The sequence below is a fragment of the Daphnia carinata genome, chromosome 6 (assembly GCF_022539665.2).
Source record: "Daphnia carinata strain CSIRO-1 chromosome 6, CSIRO_AGI_Dcar_HiC_V3, whole genome shotgun sequence".
NCBI classification, from domain to species: Eukaryota; Metazoa; Arthropoda; class Branchiopoda; order Diplostraca; family Daphniidae; genus Daphnia; species Daphnia carinata.
This window is the reverse complement of record NC_081336.1, coordinates 8,196,523-8,218,302: the sequence shown is the minus strand read 5'-3', so window position 1 is coordinate 8,218,302 and position 21,780 is coordinate 8,196,523. Positions and strand designations below refer to the sequence as shown.

Genomic DNA, 21,780 nt, shown 5'->3' with positions numbered 1-21,780 from the left:
GTGAACAGGAAATACGATACACCCATCCCTATAGGTTCTTCCTGTGAAAGATATCCTCATCCTCGGAGGTGCCTAACCGTCACAATCAAACACGAGAAAATTCTGTGCATTGTGTGAAAACGAGTCTACATTTTGGCCTGCTAATCAAATGTAGAAGGAGGCCCAATGTGGCCTTTATTCAAAGTTTTTCCAGGAAACACTTCTTCATGTTTTCGCGATCGTCTGTTTCCGATTAAAGAACGTTGAGCTCTCGTCCCATTCAGACTCAATATAAAAGAGAGTATTGTCTCGTGATTTCGTTAGTAAGCTGCTTCTCGGTGTAGTCATTTCATCTACGTCTAAACTTTCCTACCTGTAAGTTAATTTCCCTTTTGTGGACTGGATGATTTGTATTTAATTACATTTTGTTTACTGATTTAACGTTTGTTATTTTTCCTTTGACACTTAGGTAATCATGTCTCTTCTACCTTTTACTGATTTCGACAACCTGATAGATCCTTTCCAATCATTTGGACCGCTCCAAACATTCGATCCGTTCGTCGGCAGGTACAACATAGTCCCGCGGTCAATGAGACAATCGATGAACCGCATGAATCAGGAACTTGGAAGATTGCTATCCAGCGTCAAGGAAGACGATAAATCATTCCAGGTATAGCAACTTCATTAACCGTTATGTCGGTTTTGCCTTGATGCCTCTTTTGTTTAGGTCATGGTCGATGTGTCTCAGTTTCAGCCAAACGAAATCACGGTAAAAACGACCGACAATAACATTATTGTTCACGGTAATTTCGGTTATTGTAGAATTGTGTTTGTCAGTGCTTTCAATCCATTTTTGTTGTACAGGTAAGCACGAAGAACGTAACGATCAGTTCGGCACCGTTTCACGAGAGTAAGTTCGAAAGTTTTGAATCAAATTTAACTAAAAACTAAAACAAATTTTTATTTCCCAAGATTCCGTCGCCGGATTACTATACCGCAGGGAGTTAATCCTGAATCGGTAACTTCAACTATGTCTCCTGAAGGCATTCTGACTGTCATGGCCCCGAAGATGATGTTAGAAGGTAAAGAATGTGAAGCGACAAATTAAGAACTACCCTAATACTAGAAATCATTGCGTGACAGGTTCGAAAGAGCGAGTTATCCCTATAACAATGGCTCCGCAAGCTGGATCAAGCGCTCAACCAACTCCAGCAGTTCAAGGATAACTTTCTTGGAAGAAACGGACAAATATAGTTGCGAATAGATTTAAGTGAACAGTACCTTTGCCCCATATTTCTATTAAAAGTTGAATTGTGCTCCAAAATTGAGTACACTTTCGGAATACAAAATTTATTCAGTATTTCAGCCTGGTATTTTCTCACGAGTGATCGAAGAAATGCTGTCGATATTAAGTTGGGGGACAGATGTCGCTCAGATGGAATTTAAGATTCCTTTACGACTCGTGACATTACAAGTATCGTCTGTCAAAACGAAATGTTATCGGTACCAGCAATCTTTTCAGTAATGTAATGGTGGCCCTCAAAAGGGCCGTTTAAATTAAGACGGAAAAGCAAAATGTTTAAGCTTTGGCTGGCTTGTCAGTCTTTTTGGGCAAAAGGACTGCTTGGATGTTAGGCAATACACCGCCCTGGGCAATAGTAACTCCAGAGAGAAGCTTGTTCAACTCTTCGTCATTTCTGATGGCCAACTGTAAATGTCGAGGAATAATACGGGTCTTCTTGTTGTCACGGGCAGCGTTACCGGCCAACTCAAGAACTTCAGCGGCCAAGTACTCCATAACTGCGGCCAAGTAGACAGGCGCACCGGCACCAACACGTTCAGCGTACGAGCCCTTTCGTAGCATTCGGTGAATACGACCGACCGGGAATTGAAGTCCAGCCCTGCTGGAACGGGTCTTTGACTTTCCCTTAACTTTGCCTCCTTTACCACGTCCAGACATTTTGAAAAAATGTTGTAATTCGAAGTTGTTTCAACAGCAAATGCAGAATGAAAAGATTAGAAAATCTGTCGCTTATATAGATCTACGTGGGTTGTAAACATCATACTGGTAGCCAATTTTGTGAAATTCGTTTACATGTCAAAGTCTTCTTACACTCTAAGCTCCTCCCCCCACCCAATTCTTGTACTCCCATTGGCTGTTCCGTGCGCGTTTTCGTCATGGCATGGCTACCATCAGGTAAAAGAGAAATTAGCTTGGTATAAATTTGACCAAAGCGTATTAGTTCGGCACTAAATTTTCTTAGTACACATCCAACGTCTTTAAAATGCCCCCCAAAGTTAGTGGAAAGGCCGCGAAGAAGGCCGGTAAGGCCCAGAAAAACATCGCCAAGGGAGACAAGAAGAAGAAGCGCAAGAGGAAGGAGAGCTACGCCATTTACATCTACAAAGTGTTGAAGCAGGTCCACCCCGACACTGGCATCTCCTCTAAAGCCATGACGATCATGAACAGCTTCGTCAACGACATTTTCGAGCGCATCGCCGGAGAATCTTCTCGTTTGGCCCACTACAACAAGCGTTCCACCATCACATCCCGGGAAATCCAGACGGCCGTCCGTCTGCTTTTGCCCGGTGAGTTGGCCAAGCACGCCGTGTCTGAAGGCACAAAGGCCGTCACAAAGTACACCAGCACCAAGTAGATTCCACTAAGTTTTCACAACCCAACGGCCCTTTTCAGGGCCAACAAACTCTAAAGTAACGAGATGCTATGCTGCTTTGAAAACCTACATGTTCTTATTGTTTTCCTAATGCCCACGATTTCAATTTCGCAACCTAGGTATAAAATGCCAGCTGAATAAGCTACATGTGCATTCAGGTCTTCTAATTTTTTTTTGTTACACAGCAGAGCGAACATTGATTGAGGTACAGTTGTGTTAAACCTCATTCATGAATTATTTTAAACATTTAACCTTCGTTAAAACATACTTTTAGCAATTGGTGAGAATTGCTGGCGGATAATGATTTTGGTTGTTTTCAATTGACTACAACGTAACAAAATTCCATAAACCTTGGCCTTACCCTAATATAACGGCCTCCATCTTTGGGCGAGACAGTGGGGGAAGAGCTTTTAGTTTTTTTTTAAGCTCGTTTTAAAACAAACGGAATTCTTTTAATTTAATGAAAAGAGTAGGTTATCACTGTAAAAATTTTGTTTATCGAATTTTGACTTTAGAAAAATTGTTTTACATCCAAACGCCTTTTTTTCAACGCCAACAGACTATCAGCATGCTCAAGAAATATAACAAAGTCAGTGCAACTCGTTTCTTAAACCTTTGATGGCCCTGAAAAGGGCCGATGGTGCAAGATGGTAGTCTGGATCAGTTTTGAATATTTAACCACCGAAACCGTACAGAGTGCGGCCCTGGCGTTTCAGAGCGTAGACGACATCCATGGCGGTGACCGTCTTTCTCTTGGCGTGTTCCGTGTAGGTGACGGCATCACGGATGACGTTCTCAAGGAATACCTTAAGGACACCACGAGTTTCCTCGTAGATCAAACCAGAGATACGCTTGACACCACCACGGCGAGCAAGACGACGGATGGCGGGCTTCGTGATACCCTGGATGTTGTCACGCAAAACTTTCCGATGACGCTTGGCGCCTCCCTTGCCGAGTCCTTTACCACCTTTACCACGTCCAGTCATGTTGAACTAGTTCAACAAAATCGGAGAATATTGAATGAAGTGATGAAGCATTTCTCTTCCATATATACTCCCTTCCTTTTCGCTGATTGGCTCTATCGAAATGGTTGTTATCACAAATAGAGTACTGCCATCTGCTTTTTCCCTAACAAAACTTCAACCAATAGTAAGCGAGAGATTACTTTTTTTCTCAAGCGTTCGTAATCTAGCTTTATACAAGGTCTGCACCGCCATGCTACACTCAAGTTTTCGGCTTTTCAAAATGGCTCGTACCAAGCAAACCGCTCGCAAATCCACTGGTGGCAAGGCACCCCGTAAACAGCTGGCCACCAAGGCTGCTCGTAAGAGTGCCCCGGCTACTGGCGGTGTCAAGAAACCCCATCGTTACCGCCCCGGTACCGTCGCTCTTCGTGAGATCCGTCGTTACCAGAAATCGACTGAGCTTTTGATCCGCAAGTTGCCGTTCCAGCGCCTGGTCAGAGAAATCGCCCAGGACTTCAAGACCGACTTGCGTTTCCAGAGCTCCGCCGTGATGGCCCTTCAGGAGGCCAGCGAGGCTTACTTGGTGGGTCTTTTCGAAGACACCAACTTGTGCGCCATCCACGCCAAGCGAGTTACCATCATGCCCAAGGACATCCAACTTGCCCGTCGTATCCGTGGTGAACGCGCTTAAACTTATTTTAATTTCCGTTACCCACAAAACGGCCCTTTTAAGGGCCACCACAAGTTTTTGAAAAGTTATTGGTTAAAACTGCTTGTTTCCGGCGAGATTTTCTATTTGTTAGGTCCGTTCTGTTCACAATACTTTATTCCACCTGTCTAGCCAAAATATAAAATTAAAGGACAGGGGCTTCCTCAGTTTTTTTTTTCTAGCGAAAGACGAAAATTTAAAAACGTCAACGTCGTTGGCTCAGAGAATATTACACTGAAACCGTCGAATTTTTCCAATACGATGGTCATACAGAAGACTGAGCTCTGAATCGACTCCGAAGAGTAAGATTTTTGTTCATAATTTGAGTTTTTTTTCGGAAATCAGCATTCTAAAAGTAGCAACTAATACAAATAGCCTTTGTTACGTAAAGAGTAATCCCGCCTTTTAAACATGTGAATAACGCCATCTTTGGGAGAACGTAAAAAGCTCGAAGTGACGCCCCTCTCCCCCCCCCCACAAAGCACGAAATATTTCACTTATAATTAAGCACAACTCCAGGTTAATGAAGTTAATGTGACTTCAAATTTCTAAAATTCAGCACAAGGAAATCGCAAAATAACTATAACAACACAGCAAAGCTTTCCTACCTTGATATCAATGGAGCATGGAGAATCACATCAATTCCAAGTTGATCACCGATCCTCTGCAATAATAGTTCTGTGGTGCTTGAAAGTGAAAAACCGGACCAATCGTTGAAACCTTCAAGAAAAGTAACGGTGAATCTGTAAATGCAATAAAACTTTACCATTACAATGGATATAGTACAAGAGCTCATCAGTTCAACATAATGTAACAAAATCCGTTTTTTTTAAAGAACCCATGACATGTTAACGGTTTTTTCCTTTTTAGCAAACCCCTAAACGAGGCAAATGGCTTACCTGGTCTGCCTTTTACTTTTTTTGAAGTCTTAATTGTTACGGCATTGAAATGGACGAATTATCTGGATGTAACAGTGTAGGCAACCCACCGGTTCTTTTACCACGTGTACAATATATTTAAAATAATGTTCCCAACCATTAAATCATTTCCAATGCAAAGTGACAAAAGTAAAGTTTACTCACCGTGATGTATAGCTGAGATATTTCAATCGTGATTTGCCGTCAAACACAACAGATTTATTCACTTTCACTGCTAATAATCCCAAAAGACACAACTGAACAGATGCTTACGTCACGTCGTACTTGTTATAGGGATTCGATTCGACTGAATAATTGAAGAGGAGGTACGGGCTCAAAAGTTTGGAAGAAGTGAAGTATCCTCTGACATTCAGAATTGAGTGATCTGATTAACATAAGATCAAAAAGAAAATTTGGACGTGAAATTTTGAGCACCTAAAATTCTGCAGGAGATATATCATGAGTCATTTTTCAGTGTTTCTCCGCCAGATTTCTGTTCAGTTTTCGTACCAACAAAAAGTTACATAAGCTAGTCAAGGAGTGGGCAAACAACAAAGCTTTAAACCTAATGCAGCAATTGCAACGCATAGCAAATACACTTACTTTGTTTCACAAGCAGATTGAGAATGACATGTTTTTCTAGTTTGTCCTTAGGAACCACAAACACTAAATACACATTCGACTCTACTCAACCTTAACGTCGCCATTTTCGAAGACTACCTGCATCTTGTAAGTACATTACGGTATTGCTATTAATAGGGGCCTGTTTACGTATTTTTATCTAACAGCAAAGTGAGACTAGAAAACAAAAAAATGGTTTAAATTCGTGTTTGATACGCCAACAATGGAGAAATTTTACGTAGTTGCCACCTGTTAAACTCTGCAACGCCCAAGTATTTAAACATAAAAAAAACGTGAATGTCTTACGTGTGAAATGGATAGATAACATGGAAACGAATAGCTTAATTTTTTTTGCAGAGAGACAGATCGAAATCGACCATCTCTTGATTGACGGGACCGAAAATGAGAGCGACGCTGAGCACAGTGTCTGCTGACCATTCACGCGGTATTCGAGGATAAAGGGCATCGTGTGCACAGCAAGGAAAAAGACCAACGCGATCAAGAAGGTAGAGAAATGTTTCTGAACGTAGAGCGGATGCTTCTACTTCTGTCCAAGGAACTATCGGGCACGACATGTTCATCTGAAGACTCAGACACGTGATAGGGTGGCGAAATTCTTGGCCGGCGTAGGTGCCTAATCGAGCTGAACAAGCTGTCAGTAACGATGATCGAATCCAATCCAATTGTTTTCGGAATCCTATTACCGTTGAAGAAAGAAGTTGTTAGCACATTTGTCGGATGGCTTGTAAATAAAATTGTACCTGAATCGATCAGCTGAGCGATCAATAGTTCCGTTTTCGTGGTATGTACTTCTGTGACCGTTGCGTCGTTTTTGACGGAGCTATGTCCCGTCTCCACTATACGGTACAATTTTGAAGTTTCAAAATGCTCGGATTCGCCTGACAACGAATCCTGAGGATACCAGGGTCCATTTGAGCGGTTGCTAGGAGAACCCATATGGAAATGGCCGCTTGTTTGATAGTTACGCAAAAATTTCCCGAATAACATATTCAATCAGGTCTTTCCAATCATCACATATCTAAGAATGAAGTACAAGAAAAAAATTTCAAGTAATGCTGTTACCAAGTTATTTCGAAGAACAAAAATAAAACAGCTTACGTTCAGATCTTCTTCCCAAATGTCACGAAATGAACGCAAAATCCCCTGTTCACAGAGGAGGTCAACACGATCTAAATCTACCCCTACGTGATGCAATAAAGTGAGGATGCAATCATTCACGAAAGTACTGTTCGTCCTGAAATCTTCCAGCGCAATGCCGTATCGATTCACAATCGTTTCAGTGCAGAATTGATCCAAGTGCTGATGCAAATCAAAGTTCTTCGCCACGAGTGGTGATTGCTTCGCAGCTCTTTCAAGCTCCAACAGTAAAATATGATTAGTTGCGATTACATTACGGAGATGCTGTCGGTTTTGAATGGTGGGATTAAAATGACGTAACTGAAGCAGGAAGAGTTGCCGAAGATCCCGAACAGCAGGTAGATAACTACGTAAATCAAAAAGAAATTTTTCTCCGCGGTTTCCCAACTGCAGTTCATTAATTGGGGTAGAACCCTTTTTGGCAGAGGAATATACTTTGAAGATTTGCAAATATTCGCATATAGCCTTCACGCCTAAGTGCAAACGTCGCAGGCAAGGCTCCACGTCTTTTGTGGGCTGCATGGAATTCATTTCAAATACCTCCTCCTGGTGAACAACCTCCCACGTCAGGAAGCATAGGAGATCAATAGTAAAGACGTTCGTAAACCGTCCGACATCCAGTTTCAATTTTGAAATGAAAGGTAGGAAGTAGGAGATTAACCAGAGAAAAGGAGCCTCCTCCAACAATGACGGGGCGTCTTTCTGTTGTAGTAATTGCTGATGAAGGTGGCCCACCAAGGTATTATAGCCTTTCAACCGAAATGAAATTTTGTAGACGTTATTTCTATTATGTGCTTCTTTGTTATTACCGTTGAGTAGAAAATCAATGAGAAAGTCTGCTAGTAGATGCGAAATGTCCTCTTTGGTTGGCATGTGCTGCAATACTTTCATCTTTATAAATCGTCCCGTTTCCCGGTTGCATTTGCAGCTCTTCCAAGAAAGTTCTTCCGCCGCTTCCGTATCATCTTTCCTTCTCCATGAGCAGGATAGAAAATAGGTATTTATGTTGTTAAATATACCGGTTTAGTAAACATGAAACTTTTAACATGATACCTCATTATGTACGTTTCTGCATTTTGTTTGGCTGATCCAGGAATGGATAAAGCAGCCGGAACAATATTGCTTTTAAATGTTTTGTCGGATTTTTCACTGTTGCCTTGACGACGAAGCCCCAAATATTTCCTTTTACGAGAATGCGTCATCCAACGGTTTCCCTGTTTGCATCGAGCGTCACTCAAAAACAATTTGCTGGATGTGTTAGATTGGCTGTAATGCTCTGATTTATCTACATTTAAAATGAAAAGTTAGAGTACAAAAAAATGGAGGTTAAGAAAAAGATAAATAGTTCGTTGCGACTTTATTCCGTGCCGGTTCTCACCCACTTGATCGTTTGCCGTGTAGTGATGAGGTTACGGTGGACAAACACTCGGTTTCTCCGGAAACCTTGTGACGTTTATTACATCCGGTTTTCCTCGTCACCGGATCCCGTATCGTTGGCGACAGGATCATCGTTGGTTGCAATCCACGTGTGAGGGCAGCACAGCTTTTACCTACTGATTAAATAAAGGGAAGGTTAAACTGGTCGTTTACAACAGTGCTTTCAAAGTTACTTAGACAAGGTTGGTCACACGGAAAATTCAGAAACTGTTGACTGTTGAAGGAGTCGATCTATGTCAGGTCAATAAGAACTTATTATTCAGTTCCAAAAAAATAGATTTATACATTTGTTAGGTACCAGAAGTGGTCTATCGTTGGAGTCACCGTCAGGCTCAGCTTCTTTGTATGTCAGAATACAAGTATCCACCAATTTTTCCATTTCTTCCATGTAATGATCTTTGTAAATGAAGGACATCAGCCGCACGATATTCGCGATCCAGTCGTTCTGCATGTATGTTGTAACAAAATAAATAAACAATTACGTAAATTTTAGAGCAAATAAGTAATGTGCATAACTGTTAGAGAAATAAGCCAAATACAATCGCCATTATAAGAGACGCCCAGCAAGTATTCAATTATCCACACGGAAATTTCTGAACGGAAGGGACGTCACGTTGCAGATGAGGCTGTTGCCTCGTGCCCTTAAACTTTTCCTATCCCTAGCGATGGGGTAAGTAACAACGGTAATACAAATCCGTAAGTTTTTTTTAATAGATAGAGAAAAATAAGATAAATAAATAAATAATAATGCCGCTCGTTCTTCAACAATGTGGTACTCTGTATGAAGATATCATTAGCAAATAAAAAGATCTAATAAATTCATTTCCCAGCTTTGAAATAATTACAAATCAAGACTTAAATCCCCCTCTCCCCATATATCAAAGCATTCCTTAAAAGCTTCTTAGCAAGCACTCTGTATAAAACCATACTACTACTCGTCCATACAAATTCACGATCTTTTTAACTTTTAATACGCCGAGCAAAAGAATGCGTTTTTAAAGAACTTGAGAAAATGTGCATCTAAAATGTTACCAAGTAAGCTGCAGAATCTAACGTATTACTATTACATTCCTCACATGCGTTCTATCCCCTTCTGCCATGATAAGAAGTTTACGGTTAAAATCAAGAGGCGGCTTACACGATAGCTGCAAAAATTAAACGGCCTGACAACGCAAATCCCTTTACATATTAATATGGGCGGCGACACTTACATTTAATAACAATTTTAGTTTTTTACCTTTTCAGATTTCGTCAGCGAAGTGATTAGAATACGATCCAATCCTTGTGTAAATAAGTTCCACATTAATCGACTTTGTCGCCCACCAATCCCGTAACTTTTGCCGTTCGAGTGCAGTTGATGAAGACGCGATGAAATGCTTCCTGTTGGTTGCTGGGCTACCGTCTCACCAGTTGCCTCCACACCAGCTGCCTTAACATTACTGTGCTCGTTAGTATGTCGTTCAGGCACGTGAAGAACATTGTAAATCAGGGCCAGCGAATCATTTAAACATTTGTTTTCATCGCTCGACAACGTTCGCTAAGAAAAACTTATGAGTTATTGGTGGAATAACAGGGACAATGATGTGTTACCTGTTCTAAAAGATGATGAAGATGACGGAGCACAGCGAGAGTAGCCCTACCATCCAAAAATGCTTCCTTGGCACTGTAGAGGAGCTGTTCTATTTCGTGAATGACAATATTCTTTGATGCGGTCCGTTTAGACGTCTCCGTGCAAATGAGGCCTTCGATAGGAACGGTAAGTTCCACTAACAGTCTTGAGAAACAGAAATATAATATTTCAGCAACAAAAAAATGAGAAATCCAGCCATTACTTGATTGTTGAATAAAAGATTTCAGGCTGATCCTTGTTGCCTACTAAAATAGGGATTAGATCCTGAAACAAAATATAAATTAAGTATTAACATTCAGTTTTGTTCTGTTGGATGACTCTATAGACCTTGTTTAGAACATCTAAAAAGCCGATGGCACGTCGAAATGGGCGAGTATTTGGATCCTCGCTACGTAACTTGTTGCAGATTTCGTTAAGGTTAACTGTTGCGGAAAAAGCGAGTATTTTGTGAAATTTTCGTACAAAGGGAAAAAGCAACTTATTCCGAAATAAATTAAACGCTATTTCAGAATGGTCTTAATATCGACATAAAAACAATTATACTTACTCAAGCATTCATCGTTGATGTAGTACCTGTTGTTGTGAAAAGATCCAAGTGGATTGAGTGACAGACACGGGACACTACCACTTAATTTCATCAAGTGCTCCATACTGAATCAATAAGCTAGTCAACAGCATTTCAGTCTAATGAGATGAACCTCAACTTCCCACGATCGCTTGTCGTTAAACCGCAATCAAACCACTAGCATAAACGCCATTTAAAAGCAAGATTTTCTGAATTGAATAGAATATTATTTGTTTTGTTTTTTCTTCTTTTGTCTTCTAAGCGATTTGCTTTTGTTTACCTGCGGTGTGGATGAGGTAATATGACCCCGACGATCAGCAAACAGAACTGGTCTTAAAATGGCAAAGGAGGCAGCTATCTGTAAGCCTTTCTCGGCGAACTTGGGATTCACAACTGTTTTGGAGAAGGCATAGATCGACCTCTCAAGCATTTTCTTCGCGCATGCCCGCATCAGCCACTTAAAACAATCTTTACCAAGGACTACTAACTGTCTTTTAGAGATTGTTAGTAGAGCGTGATACGTTCGGTGGAATACGGTGCCATACATCTTGTGAATAATATTTATCGCCGTTCGACACATGTAACATAAACTGTAAATTACATAAAAAACACAATCCGAATGGAAATAGTTTCATAAAAAAAAGTTCCTCACCACGATTGCTGGTACTTTAATGTGTTCTAAAGCTTTTTGATGCTCTATTACTCTAAATAACAAGCAAACATGTTCCCCTTTTCTTTGTATGGTAGTATAAAACCTAACATAAAATAAAACAAGTTTTTTTAAGACTTAAAGTAGCAGACAAGAAAGGAGTGTTGAACGACCACAGATGCAAGACAAATGTGTTAATTCTATGTTATAAATTTGAATGCAGTAACCAAACCATAGTTACCTGAATAAAATTCATCTGAGCCCAAGTATCATTTCGTTTTGTACTCCTTTAAAACACCTTTTTAAAAAATACTGGCTTTTGAAGAGGGTAGAAATTCAACCCAGACATGGACACGTGCGCCTGAAGCAGACGAAAATTAATCACTGATGACAACGTGCACATGACGACATGGAATGAGGATGGGTGGCGGTGTGCAAATGATTGAGAAAAGAAATTTTAGAAGTCTAAGGATTATTTATAACATTTCACGAATTTTCCTGAGACACCTTTTGTTTCAAGGTTGGTTACAAATGGGTAAGTTGAAGAAACCATATTGGTAGAATAAACTGAAAACGTTAAAATTACGAAATGGAAGTATGGAATCCTCTTGTAGACAAACAACAAACGCAAAAAGTTATTTCCTGGAGGTAAAACAATTTCATTAACAAAGAAAATTCGATGGATTTACTACAGAACTAGACAGAATCTGTGTAGTTTAATTCTAGCTTTTAAAGAAAACGGTGAATTGCATGAAGCTAATCAAAATTAAGCTTTTCGTGAGAGCATGACGAAACTGATAGCTTTTTCATATGTTTGCTAGATTCATCGCCATGCAGCCGCCATTTTGGGAATGAAAATGACAAAATATGCTTCAATTACTCGCAAGCCTGATAAAGAGACCTAACTAATTGGACAAAATTGAATAAGAGAAAGTAAGCAAATATCAAGTTAAAATGCACAACCGTGTAACACCGTTATTGCTTAGGAATCACTTAGTACAAAACGACGTCACTCCACGCACTCTGCCGACTAACTGAATGTTGCTATGGTCTCCATACCAATTAATAAAGTTTTGGAATTCCATTTGTCTTTTTATAATCGTGAACTGGGTATACTCCTATCGTTTCTTGAAAACAAGGACCTTAATTTTCGCTCTGTACTGTATCGGCTTCAACTGAACAATGTGGAATTTACCGAAACACGGCAACAGAAAATATTTAAGAATGTAAAAAACAAAATTTCATGGCAGCGGCGAGATTCGAACTCGCGCCTCCGAAGAGACTGGTGCCTTAAACCAGCGCCTTAGACCGCTCGGCCACGCTACCCGTGATGAAAAGTTTATTAAGGAACCGTATAAGCCATCGTTCAGTGAATGATAAGTTTCATGTTGGTAAAAAAACTAAACGAAGTCCTGCCTTTCTGATCACGATTACCTTTTAGGTGTTTCAACGCAAGAACTCAATCGTCTTGCTTCAGAAGATCCTGTGGTTAATACTGTGAAGCCTATTTTTTCTAAATAATTAAAAAACTGGGAAGTTAAGTTCATTTTTAAGATGAAACAATCCTGTTGCGCATATATCTCTGTTCTTAACAATTACAGAAGAACATTCTTAACAGAGAAGGCAGTGGATTCTTATTATCTTCACAAAGTTTGATTCAACTGCTACAAATATGCAACATTAAGTTGAGCACAAACAAAAAAATTAAAAAAATTTGAAAATAAAGTAATGGCAGCGGCGAGATTCGAACTCGCGCCTCCGAAGAGACTGGTGCCTTAAACCAGCGCCTTAGACCGCTCGGCCACGCTACCTATCATATTCTTTCGAAGGGAGAAAATTGGTCGGTATCAAGAGAAAGCTATAAGAGAAACAGCTGTGGCTTATGGATATTGTACATTTACGAAATTTTTCGACCTAACTCCAATGTTGCTGGAAATCCTAAACAAAATAATCGTTTTAGTGATCTATTTCACAGGTCTGGTTGTTTCCGTCAAACTGATTCCACTTTGAAGGACGTAAACGTAATGTTTGAGGCCAAATAATTAAAAAAATAATTCGACACCTTTCTCGCACCAAACATAAATCATGAATACCAGTTTTTAAGAAGTCAATAAAAAAAAAAAGGAATGTTGTAACGACAACTCCTAGTGTTGCCTACTAGGGGCCATATAGTTACTAGGCGACAGGATGCTAATTTTCTTTATATTTGGTGGCCCTGAAAAGGGCCGTTTGCGTACAAGCAGAAGAGAAATTAAGCCTTAGCCGGTTTGTCAGTCTTCTTGGGCAACAGAACAGCTTGAATGTTGGGCAACACACCACCCTGAGCAATAGTAACTCCAGAGAGAAGCTTGTTCAACTCTTCGTCATTTCTGATGGCCAACTGTAAATGACGAGGAATAATACGGGTCTTCTTGTTGTCTCTGGCAGCGTTACCGGCCAACTCGAGAACCTCAGCGGCCAGGTACTCCATAACTGCGGCCAAGTAGACAGGCGCACCGGCACCAACACGTTCAGCGTACGAGCCCTTTCGTAGCATTCGGTGAATACGACCGACCGGGAATTGAAGTCCAGCCCTGCTGGAACGGGTCTTTGACTTTCCCTTAACTTTGCCTCCTTTACCACGTCCAGACATGATGGTAGTAATATCAGTAGTCTAACTTTCTAAGACAAGTGATGAATGTTAAAATGTTTAAAGTATTTTTTATAGCTTTCCGGGTCAGAAGGGCGGATACTGGTAGCCGGAAGGGTGCATACTGGTAGCCATAAACTCAACCACGTTGAGCTTCCTCTGCATTGCTTTTTGGTTGTCCAACTACGAATGATCCTTTTTCTACTAAAGATAGCTCCTCCCTTTTCGTCAAACTTCTCTGCCTAAGCGCAAGAGTTGGCTACCATCAGGTATAAGGAAGGGCATACGTTTTGTATAAATTGCTTGAATGGTGAGTATGGAAAGAAAAAAAATTTACCTGTAGTCTGTGAAATCGAGTTTCAAAATGCCACCTAAAGTTAGCGGAAAGGCAGCGAAAAAGGCCGGTAAGGCCCAGAAAAATATTGCGAAGGGAGACAAGAAGAAGAAGCGCAAGAGGAAGGAGAGCTACGCCATTTACATCTACAAAGTGTTGAAGCAGGTCCACCCCGACACTGGCATCTCCTCCAAAGCCATGACGATCATGAACAGCTTCGTCAACGACATTTTCGAGCGCATCGCCGGAGAATCTTCTCGTTTGGCCCACTACAACAAGCGTTCCACCATCACATCCCGGGAAATCCAGACGGCCGTCCGTCTGCTTTTGCCCGGTGAGTTGGCCAAGCACGCCGTGTCTGAAGGCACAAAGGCCGTCACCAAGTACACCAGTAACAAGTAAATGATTCCAATTCTATGAAACAAACGGTCCTTCTCAGGGCCACCAAATATTAAAGAAATAAAGAATTAAACCGCACATTTCCAGTAGCTGTTACGATTTATACAAATCCAACGAGTTTGCTTATTGTTTAACTGTCGTTTCATTTCACCACAGCTGGTAGTACCAAAAACAAACTGAAAACTAAGCTATTTGAAAACACTAATTGAGTTGAATTGAGACACCTGTCAATGTTCAGTCTTACAAGATTAAGCAAAATGCACAAGTACCGAAGGTGCTTAGAGACTGCGTTGCGTTACGATGTTTTTTTTTTTGGTATGTTTGCAGAATCAACTTTTCAACAAAACATTCTAAATTTGGATAGATTGTTGTTTCTCAATTTCAACTTGATATCTGGAATAAATTAGATTCGGTATCACCATATAGGGGTAATCATTACTTACAACATTGGTGCAAGAAACCAGAACATACTAACTGACGAAATTAAATATAAAACCCTGCACTTTAAATAATTTTTTATCCACATAACTTACTATGTAGTATGCAAGATGGTGGAGCGGGTAACACTTTGTCAGTAACTTGACGTGCCTGCAGTTTTCTTTCGCTAATTAACGCTTCATTTTCTTTAAATTTTTGGTGGCCCTGAAAAGGGCCGATTGGATCAATAGTTCATCGAATCAACATACTCATTTTAACCGCCGAAACCATATAGGGTACGGCCTTGACGTTTCAATGCATACACAACATCCATGGCCGTCACCGTCTTTCTCTTGGCGTGTTCTGTGTAGGTGACGGCATCACGGATTACGTTCTCAAGGAAGACCTTAAGGACACCACGAGTTTCCTCGTAGATCAAACCAGAGATACGCTTGACACCACCACGACGAGCAAGACGACGGATGGCGGGCTTCGTGATGCCCTGGATGTTGTCACGCAAAACTTTGCGATGACGCTTGGCGCCTCCCTTGCCAAGGCCTTTGCCACCTTTACCACGACCAGTCATTGTATTACCTTTAGGGAATTAGAAAATAAACAGAATAACGAGAAAAAATCCGTCAACCGAACTTATACCCGATTCTGTCTTCGCTCATTGGCTGATACATCTTAGGGATAGCACTAAGAAAGAAAGGACTCTTCTCATTGGTCTTGATTTGCAAACCAATGCGGAAAAGTAATGCTGATATACTCTTAAGCGTCCGTATTCAAGCGATAAAATGATATTCTGTTTCACGTTTCTCTATTGTTAGATTACTGTATTGAAATGGCTCGTACTAAGCAAACCGCTCGCAAATCCACCGGTGGCAAGGCGCCCCGTAAACAGTTGGCCACCAAGGCTGCTCGTAAGAGTGCCCCAGCAACTGGCGGTGTTAAAAAGCCCCATCGTTACCGCCCTGGCACCGTTGCCCTTCGTGAGATTCGCCGTTACCAAAAGTCTACTGAACTACTGATACGCAAGTTGCCATTCCAGCGCTTGGTTAGGGAAATCGCCCAGGACTTCAAGACGGACTTGCGTTTCCAGAGCTCCGCTGTGATGGCCCTTCAGGAGGCTAGCGAGGCTTACTTGGTGGGTCTTTTCGAAGACACCAACTTGTGCGCCATCCACGCCAAGCGAGTTACCATCATGCCCAAGGACATCCAACTTGCCCGTCGTATCCGCGGTGAACGTGCCTAAGAGACCATCTTTTCGTCATACCAATCGGCCCTTTTCAGGGCCACTAAATAATATTGAAAAGTATTACTATACCGGTTAATTTCCTGAATGACGTCCATTTGTTATAAATTTTAATAATTCCAGTCAGTGATAAATCTCATGCAACGATGCGTACCTCCCATCGATTGAAAGACTTTCAAATCCATTTTTTAGTTATTGAATTAAATTTTAAATTTATTGAATCAATTTAAAATGGATGTAAAATACAACAACAAAAATTTTGCAGGATAAAGAGTTAGAAAGAATTGCAAGACTGAGACAGTTTTTTATGACAAGAAAAACAGATACAAACTACTGTTTTAATACGAAGAAAGCCAAAAAAAAACAGTGGCCTACATTGGCATTCTAGTTGTTTTTTTGGCACAATAATTTTTCAGTCCTGAAAAACAAAAAATCCTTATTTCCCATTATGATGGCTCTTACGCCTTATCAGCAATGATCTATGAGGATGCAACATATTAGGCGCGTAAGTACTGATGTAACCGGAGCCAAAATCATCGCATCTATATGCTTCCCGCCGTTTAAGTGGTGGACGTGCTTGACCGATTATTCCTTTCCAGCAGAGCGTAGTGTCAGGTATCGGACAACGTGCGCCCAGAGATCACGAACACGAGATGGTTTGCTACGTGCAGAGCGACCTTGGTGCCAATATTATGGAGCTGAACGAAGAACGGTTTCCGCCTAGAGAAAAACGAGTATGATGATCACGTGAAAGGATTACGCCAGACTCTTCCCTTTCAGTCCCTGGACAATTAATAAAAAAACAAAACAAAACAAACCTCGTTCCAGAAGGAGACGCGTCTTTTTCCAACATGGGGGCTACAATATAAAAGTCGTGATCGGTCGGACAGCAAGGCAATTCTTTGGCAGCAATCGTTCAAGTCAAACCAACGATGGAAGGGCTTGCAGCAACTACTAAAACGAGTTTGTGTGACGGAACAATGAAATTTATATGTGCAAAATTACATTTTTGGTCGATCGCAGAACAGAAGAAGGCGGCCAATCAAGCTGATAATCTTGACAAGAAAGAGTCAAATGGAGTTCCTGTCATCTCCGATTCTGCGGACAGCACAGGAGCCGAAATCCAGTCAAATCCTCCACTTACATATCCCAATTGTGATTTGAATATTTGGTTGAGGACCTGTCAAACGGAAATTATCACACCACTCGAAGGCGTTTCCACCGGAGCTATTCCTACTTGGATCAATGGTAACTCCTCTAGCTATTAAACATTATGCAGTTGTACTACTATAGTTCAATGAATACCTTTGCAGGCAGTTTGTACAGAAACGGACCTGGAAAACAAAATTTTGGCCATCAAACCGTCAATCACCTTTTTGACGCTTCTGGTCTATTGCATCTGTACGTACGCCTAATCAATTAAATCTACAAAGTTTTTTTCAATACGTTGTTATACATTTAAAGGTTTAAAGTCCGGGATGGACGCGTAACATACCAGACGCGCTATGTCAACTCTACGTCTTACGTACAAAACACTGCTGCACAGAAGTTGTTAGTCCCCGAATTTACAACTCCCGCGGCTCCCGATCCCTGTAAAACAATATTCCACAGGTAGAGTTAGCTGTTACACTAAACTTTAACTTGATCGTTACTATACCTTCATCTGCTTTCATCGAAATCAACAGGATTAGCTCGCTATTCGTTTTGGATCAAGTGGTTTCGGATAACGCAATGATTAGTGTTTACCCATTGGGGGACGAACTATACGCTTTCGCTGAAACGCCTTTTATTCACCGAATTGACCCTATAACTCTTGAAACTACAGGGCGTGTTAGTTGTTGAAAAATATTCATTTACGATCAATAGGTTAACAGTAACGCAAAAATCTTTTCCGTGTTATTTGATACAGGAAAACCTTCACGACAGGATGAAAGTCATTAATCAATCGTCTCATCCGCATTTTACAAAGAACGGGGAAGCTTTCCAGCTTGGCCAGAAAATTGGATCAAAGGGGCCTAACTATGCCATCATCCATTATCCACCAGTCGCAGACAACGAGAAAGGGATTTTGAATGCTGTCGAAAGGGCACGCATTGTTGCAACTATTCCGTGCCGTTCAGCTAAAGAGCCAAGTTACATGCACAGTTTCTCCATCACGAGTTCCTACTTTATTCTGATCGAACAGCCATTGACCGTCTCTTTTAAGACGATTTTGGGTAGTTTACTGAAAGGGAAACCAATCGTTCACGCATTAAAATGGCGACCGGAGAAGGTACAAAACGTCAATTGCATACGTTAGAAAGAACAACTAATTTGTCTAGCTAATTGTCTACACGTTCTATAGAAAACGAGAATTCGCGTAATATCTCGCACAACTGGAATGGAAATACAGACGCAGTACGTGACGGAAGCTTTTTTCTTTCTACATACAGTCAATGCCTTCGAAGCCGACAATCACCTCATTATTGACATTTGCTGTTATGCAAACGCCGAAATGTTGGATTGTATGTACATCGAAGCCTTGAAGGTAAGTTTAAGTACTTTAAATATTCACAGCTTCATTACTATTTGTGGCCGATAAAACTCAAGTCTATCAGAAAGTACATTTCAAAATAGAACGCCCAAAGTGACCCAAACTACGCTTCAATGTTCAGAGGCAGACCGAAACGGTTTGTTCTGCCGCTGAGCCCAAAACAAGGAATCAAAGGGAATTTGAATACGTACGCAGATTCATTGTCGGAAGCTCACTGGATCAATGACGATTCGGCAGTGTACGTTCAGTCAGACGAACTTTGCTCCTTGGGATGCGAAACACCCACCATCAACTACAATGTTTATAATGGTGTTGTTCAACTGAAAAGCTTCACCTAACGCGCAATTTACAACAATTTTCTTGAATAGGAAAATCATATCGTTACTTTTACGCTATTTCATCCGACGTCGATGCGGATAATCCAGGCACTGTAAGATGATTTCCCATTTTCTCAATTCCATTTTATTTGCGCCATTAATCTCTTTAATTCCCTTATTAATCATTAAAAAGCTGATCAAAGTGGATACCATTGAGAAGAAATGTCGGACTTGGGGTAAGTTACTAAAACAAAGTTGCAATTCACTATTAATTAATTTAACGGTAATGACAAATAGCGGAACCTAACGTTTACGCTTCGGAGCCCATATTTATCCCACATCCTGAAGCTAAGGTAAATTGGAAAAATTGCTACAATTGCGTTTCTATTAACCCTTCGATGATACTAACAGGCGGAAGACGATGGAGTTCTTTTGTCGTCACTGATATGGGGCGGGAATAACGAAAATCGTACAGGTCTTCTAGTGCTCGACGCAGCTACGTTCACTGAAATGGGGCGAACGGAATTTCAGGCTCCTAGCCCTGTTCCAAAATGTCTTCATGGTTATTTCGCAGCCACAAAATGAGTCCAAATTTCCATCACTATTGACAGCAGACAGCCATTTTGATCGAAATGGCTATGCTCATTCTATTTTAGTTTTAATTCTGAAGCCGACATCCTTTATCGCGATTTTTTAAAGCAAACTTGTTTCAATTTTAGTGCCATTGCATTGCCAGAGCACGATAGTTAGTGTACGAAGTTACTTTACATCTCAATAGACAGAGTTCAACGTTGAACAAGACAAAAAAAAAGCTTTTACTCAAATAACCTAATCTGAAAAAGTTCTTAACAAGTATGGAGCACTCATCGTCACTGACCTCAAAAGATTTAAAAAACAAATTGTGGATTAAATGCAAGCACTTTAAGGCAAATAACAGCTGTGGCAGCAAACGACAACGATTCACTGAGATTCGCAATCACCCAAACACGAGACGATGAGTATAAAAACGGATTTCAAAATAAAATGTCAAACGCACAAGCTAGATGTTCTACAAACGATAAAAAAAAAGGAAATCGACGGTCAAACTAGATTTTGGAACGCAAAAAGAAAAATGGAAAACCAAATAAGCGGCGCATTAAACAGTAAAATGGCGTTTAAAGGCATTTACGTTCCTGGTGAGGCGATCCTAAATATGTTGACTCAACGATAATCTGACTACCACCTCAGCTTAGAATGGGATCACTGACGAAACATCAGGATTTCAGCGAACAGCTTCTAGTGTGATTTTAAGATAAAATATGTCGTAAGTGGCCCTACCTTATTAACAATCCTCTTTATCTGCAGAAAAGCTGCTGACACACTTGACATTGGAAAGAGCACAAACACTGTTCAGGCTACCAATGATATTCCAACAGCCTATTATGCCAAAAATAATAAAATCATGTTGAAATACTCTAAAGATAACCAATTTACCTTGTTGATTGATTGTCTCTATCTTGCCTGACTTCTGTTCCTATCCCTCTATCTATCCCATATACTTGTGAAGTGTTCTATCCAAGCTTTGATCCAAGCCACTGGTACTATCCGACAGTTCAGCAGAAGTTCCACCAGCCATGCCTCTTAAAGAAACAACAAACTTTTAAACGTTAGCTATAGTAGGGGTGTGGGTATCGACGATAATATATATTTATATATGAGATAAATATTATAATAGATAAATAGAATATTAATCAATCAAAAATATAATTAATTGTAGGTTCGAATACGATTCTAATCTAGCAAGTTGGACAGCTACATATATATATCAGAATACAAGTGACAATAAAAATTGATGAAAGTCCTAAAGCTAGGTTACTTTACTAAGCTATCTTAAATGCTCAACAGATGGCGAAAACCGGCTCTTTTTTTTTTTTTTTTACCACGCGATGACACTGTCGTCGAAAGCGTTCAGACGAGGAGAGCTTATATAGCGAGTGGCACCATGATGCAACGACCTTTTGAAATTTGGTTCTCGTCCATGGTAGAAGTAAGTATTTTTTTCCCATTTGGGTATAATTTGTGCATGTGTGGTAACAATATTTAAGCACTCCATGTTTACCTTTTTGTCATTCTACAAGTCAACATCAGCAGCATATTATTCATCAATGTCAGAACTGAAGTTCACACCATGTCTTGCTGATTTCATTAAAGGAAATTCTCTACACAACCTAGTTGAAATTACAAAGGCTTCCCATGACTGCACAATAGCCAAGTAATGTGGTGAATACCCAGCATTTCTTCTGACTCAGGTATACTGTTAACTTTTATTGAATAACCTAGATTTTCCCATGGGTATTTTGCATGATCTGTAGGACTGGGTAAAACTGAAAATATTGATTTAGCATTTGATGTGAACTTATGTAGAAGTTTGACTGATACCAGATTGTTTCTTGGTTGGGGCTGGTAGTCGAATAGGTATTATTTTACAAACCTAAAATAGTCTAAATAAATGTTTATTTCTTAGTATTAGGTGCTTTACCATGTAATTTTGGTTGGAAATTTTGAAGATTGCATTGCTTTACTTCAGGTCAGCACTTCTGTTATTGGGTGTG

At 40.4% G+C, this 21,780-nt stretch overlaps 12 protein-coding genes and 2 non-coding genes across 16 annotated transcripts in view; 6 read left to right on the top strand and 8 right to left on the bottom strand.

The window, feature by feature from the left end:
• Positions 1-21,780, bottom strand: part of LOC130702599 (alpha-crystallin A chain-like) — a 35,083-nt gene that overhangs the window by 2,997 nt on the left and 10,306 nt on the right. The gene's annotated exons all lie outside the window — the stretch shown is intronic.
• Positions 1-21,780, top strand: part of LOC130702601 (alpha-crystallin A chain-like) — a 47,643-nt gene that overhangs the window by 24,207 nt on the left and 1,656 nt on the right. The window contains exons 1-6 of one of the 2 annotated variants that reach the window (XM_057524276.2): positions 242-354; positions 449-649; positions 707-782; positions 844-889; positions 952-1,061; positions 1,123-1,202. In XM_057524276.2, coding sequence (XP_057380259.1) covers positions 455-649; positions 707-782; positions 844-889; positions 952-1,061; positions 1,123-1,202 — 507 coding nt within the window. In that variant the 5' untranslated portion in view covers positions 242-354; positions 449-454. Of the gene's footprint in view, positions 1-241; positions 355-448; positions 650-706; positions 783-843; positions 890-951; positions 1,062-1,122; positions 1,203-21,780 lie in introns of those variants that run through there. The other variant, XM_059495567.1, reaches the window with a different exon arrangement.
• Positions 1,536-1,944, bottom strand: LOC130702606 (histone H2A). Its single transcript, XM_057524281.2, has one exon. The coding sequence runs from the start codon at positions 1,937-1,939 to the stop codon at positions 1,559-1,561; it is 381 nt and encodes a 126-aa protein (XP_057380264.1). The 5' UTR covers positions 1,940-1,944; the 3' UTR covers positions 1,536-1,558.
• LOC130702609 (histone H2B.3) lies at positions 2,265-2,636 on the top strand. The gene has a single exon (XM_057524283.1). It carries the CDS (start codon positions 2,265-2,267, stop codon positions 2,634-2,636), a length of 372 nt encoding a protein of 123 aa, XP_057380266.1.
• Positions 3,328-3,649, bottom strand: LOC130702613 (histone H4). Its single transcript, XM_057524288.2, has one exon. It carries the CDS (start codon positions 3,638-3,640, stop codon positions 3,329-3,331), a length of 312 nt encoding a protein of 103 aa, XP_057380271.1. The 5' UTR covers positions 3,641-3,649; the 3' UTR covers position 3,328.
• On the top strand, positions 3,882-4,326 carry LOC130702614 (histone H3). Its single transcript, XM_057524289.2, has one exon. The coding sequence runs from the start codon at positions 3,900-3,902 to the stop codon at positions 4,308-4,310; it is 411 nt and encodes a 136-aa protein (XP_057380272.1). The 5' UTR covers positions 3,882-3,899; the 3' UTR covers positions 4,311-4,326.
• LOC130702578 (protein timeless-like) lies at positions 5,482-11,426 on the bottom strand. The gene is given in 16 exon segments (XM_057524249.2): positions 5,482-6,563; positions 6,628-6,862; positions 6,864-6,905; positions 6,986-7,773; positions 7,834-7,994; positions 8,078-8,309; positions 8,407-8,577; positions 8,635-8,692; positions 8,760-8,906; positions 9,699-9,998; positions 10,052-10,235; positions 10,294-10,355; positions 10,419-10,513; positions 10,639-10,865; positions 10,937-11,246; positions 11,309-11,426. Coding segments are annotated over 14 exon segments (2,934 nt in total). The 5' UTR covers positions 10,742-10,865; positions 10,937-11,246; positions 11,309-11,426; the 3' UTR covers positions 5,482-6,207.
• Trnal-aag (transfer RNA leucine (anticodon AAG)) lies at positions 12,550-12,631 on the bottom strand. Its single transcript has one exon. It is a non-coding gene; the product is annotated as a tRNA-Leu (tRNA).
• Trnal-aag (transfer RNA leucine (anticodon AAG)) lies at positions 13,035-13,116 on the bottom strand. The gene has a single exon. It is a non-coding gene; the product is annotated as a tRNA-Leu (tRNA).
• LOC130702608 (histone H2A) lies at positions 13,523-13,940 on the bottom strand. Its single transcript, XM_057524282.2, has one exon. The coding sequence runs from the start codon at positions 13,935-13,937 to the stop codon at positions 13,557-13,559; it is 381 nt and encodes a 126-aa protein (XP_057380265.1). The 5' UTR covers positions 13,938-13,940; the 3' UTR covers positions 13,523-13,556.
• LOC130702610 (histone H2B.3-like) lies at positions 14,291-14,685 on the top strand. Its single transcript, XM_057524284.2, has one exon. It carries the CDS (start codon positions 14,299-14,301, stop codon positions 14,668-14,670), a length of 372 nt encoding a protein of 123 aa, XP_057380267.1. The 5' UTR covers positions 14,291-14,298; the 3' UTR covers positions 14,671-14,685.
• Positions 15,359-15,688, bottom strand: LOC130702612 (histone H4). The gene has a single exon (XM_057524287.2). It carries the CDS (start codon positions 15,668-15,670, stop codon positions 15,359-15,361), a length of 312 nt encoding a protein of 103 aa, XP_057380270.1. The 5' UTR covers positions 15,671-15,688.
• Positions 15,929-16,377, top strand: LOC130702605 (histone H3). The gene has a single exon (XM_057524280.2). The coding sequence runs from the start codon at positions 15,929-15,931 to the stop codon at positions 16,337-16,339; it is 411 nt and encodes a 136-aa protein (XP_057380263.1). The 3' UTR covers positions 16,340-16,377.
• On the top strand, positions 17,227-19,941 carry LOC130702581 (carotenoid isomerooxygenase-like). 2 transcript variants are annotated; one of them, XM_057524257.2, is made up of 12 exons: positions 17,227-17,302; positions 17,363-17,587; positions 17,653-17,740; positions 17,804-17,950; positions 18,025-18,169; positions 18,249-18,611; positions 18,684-18,866; positions 18,956-19,181; positions 19,241-19,302; positions 19,383-19,425; positions 19,487-19,542; positions 19,601-19,941. In XM_057524257.2, exons 1-12 carry the CDS (start codon positions 17,272-17,274, stop codon positions 19,772-19,774), a joined length of 1,743 nt encoding a protein of 580 aa, XP_057380240.1. In that variant the 5' UTR covers positions 17,227-17,271; the 3' UTR covers positions 19,775-19,941. The 2 variants fall into 2 exon arrangements, with proteins under 2 accessions (XP_057380240.1, XP_057380239.1); XM_057524256.2 differs by having other exon boundaries at positions 17,252-17,587; positions 19,601-19,940.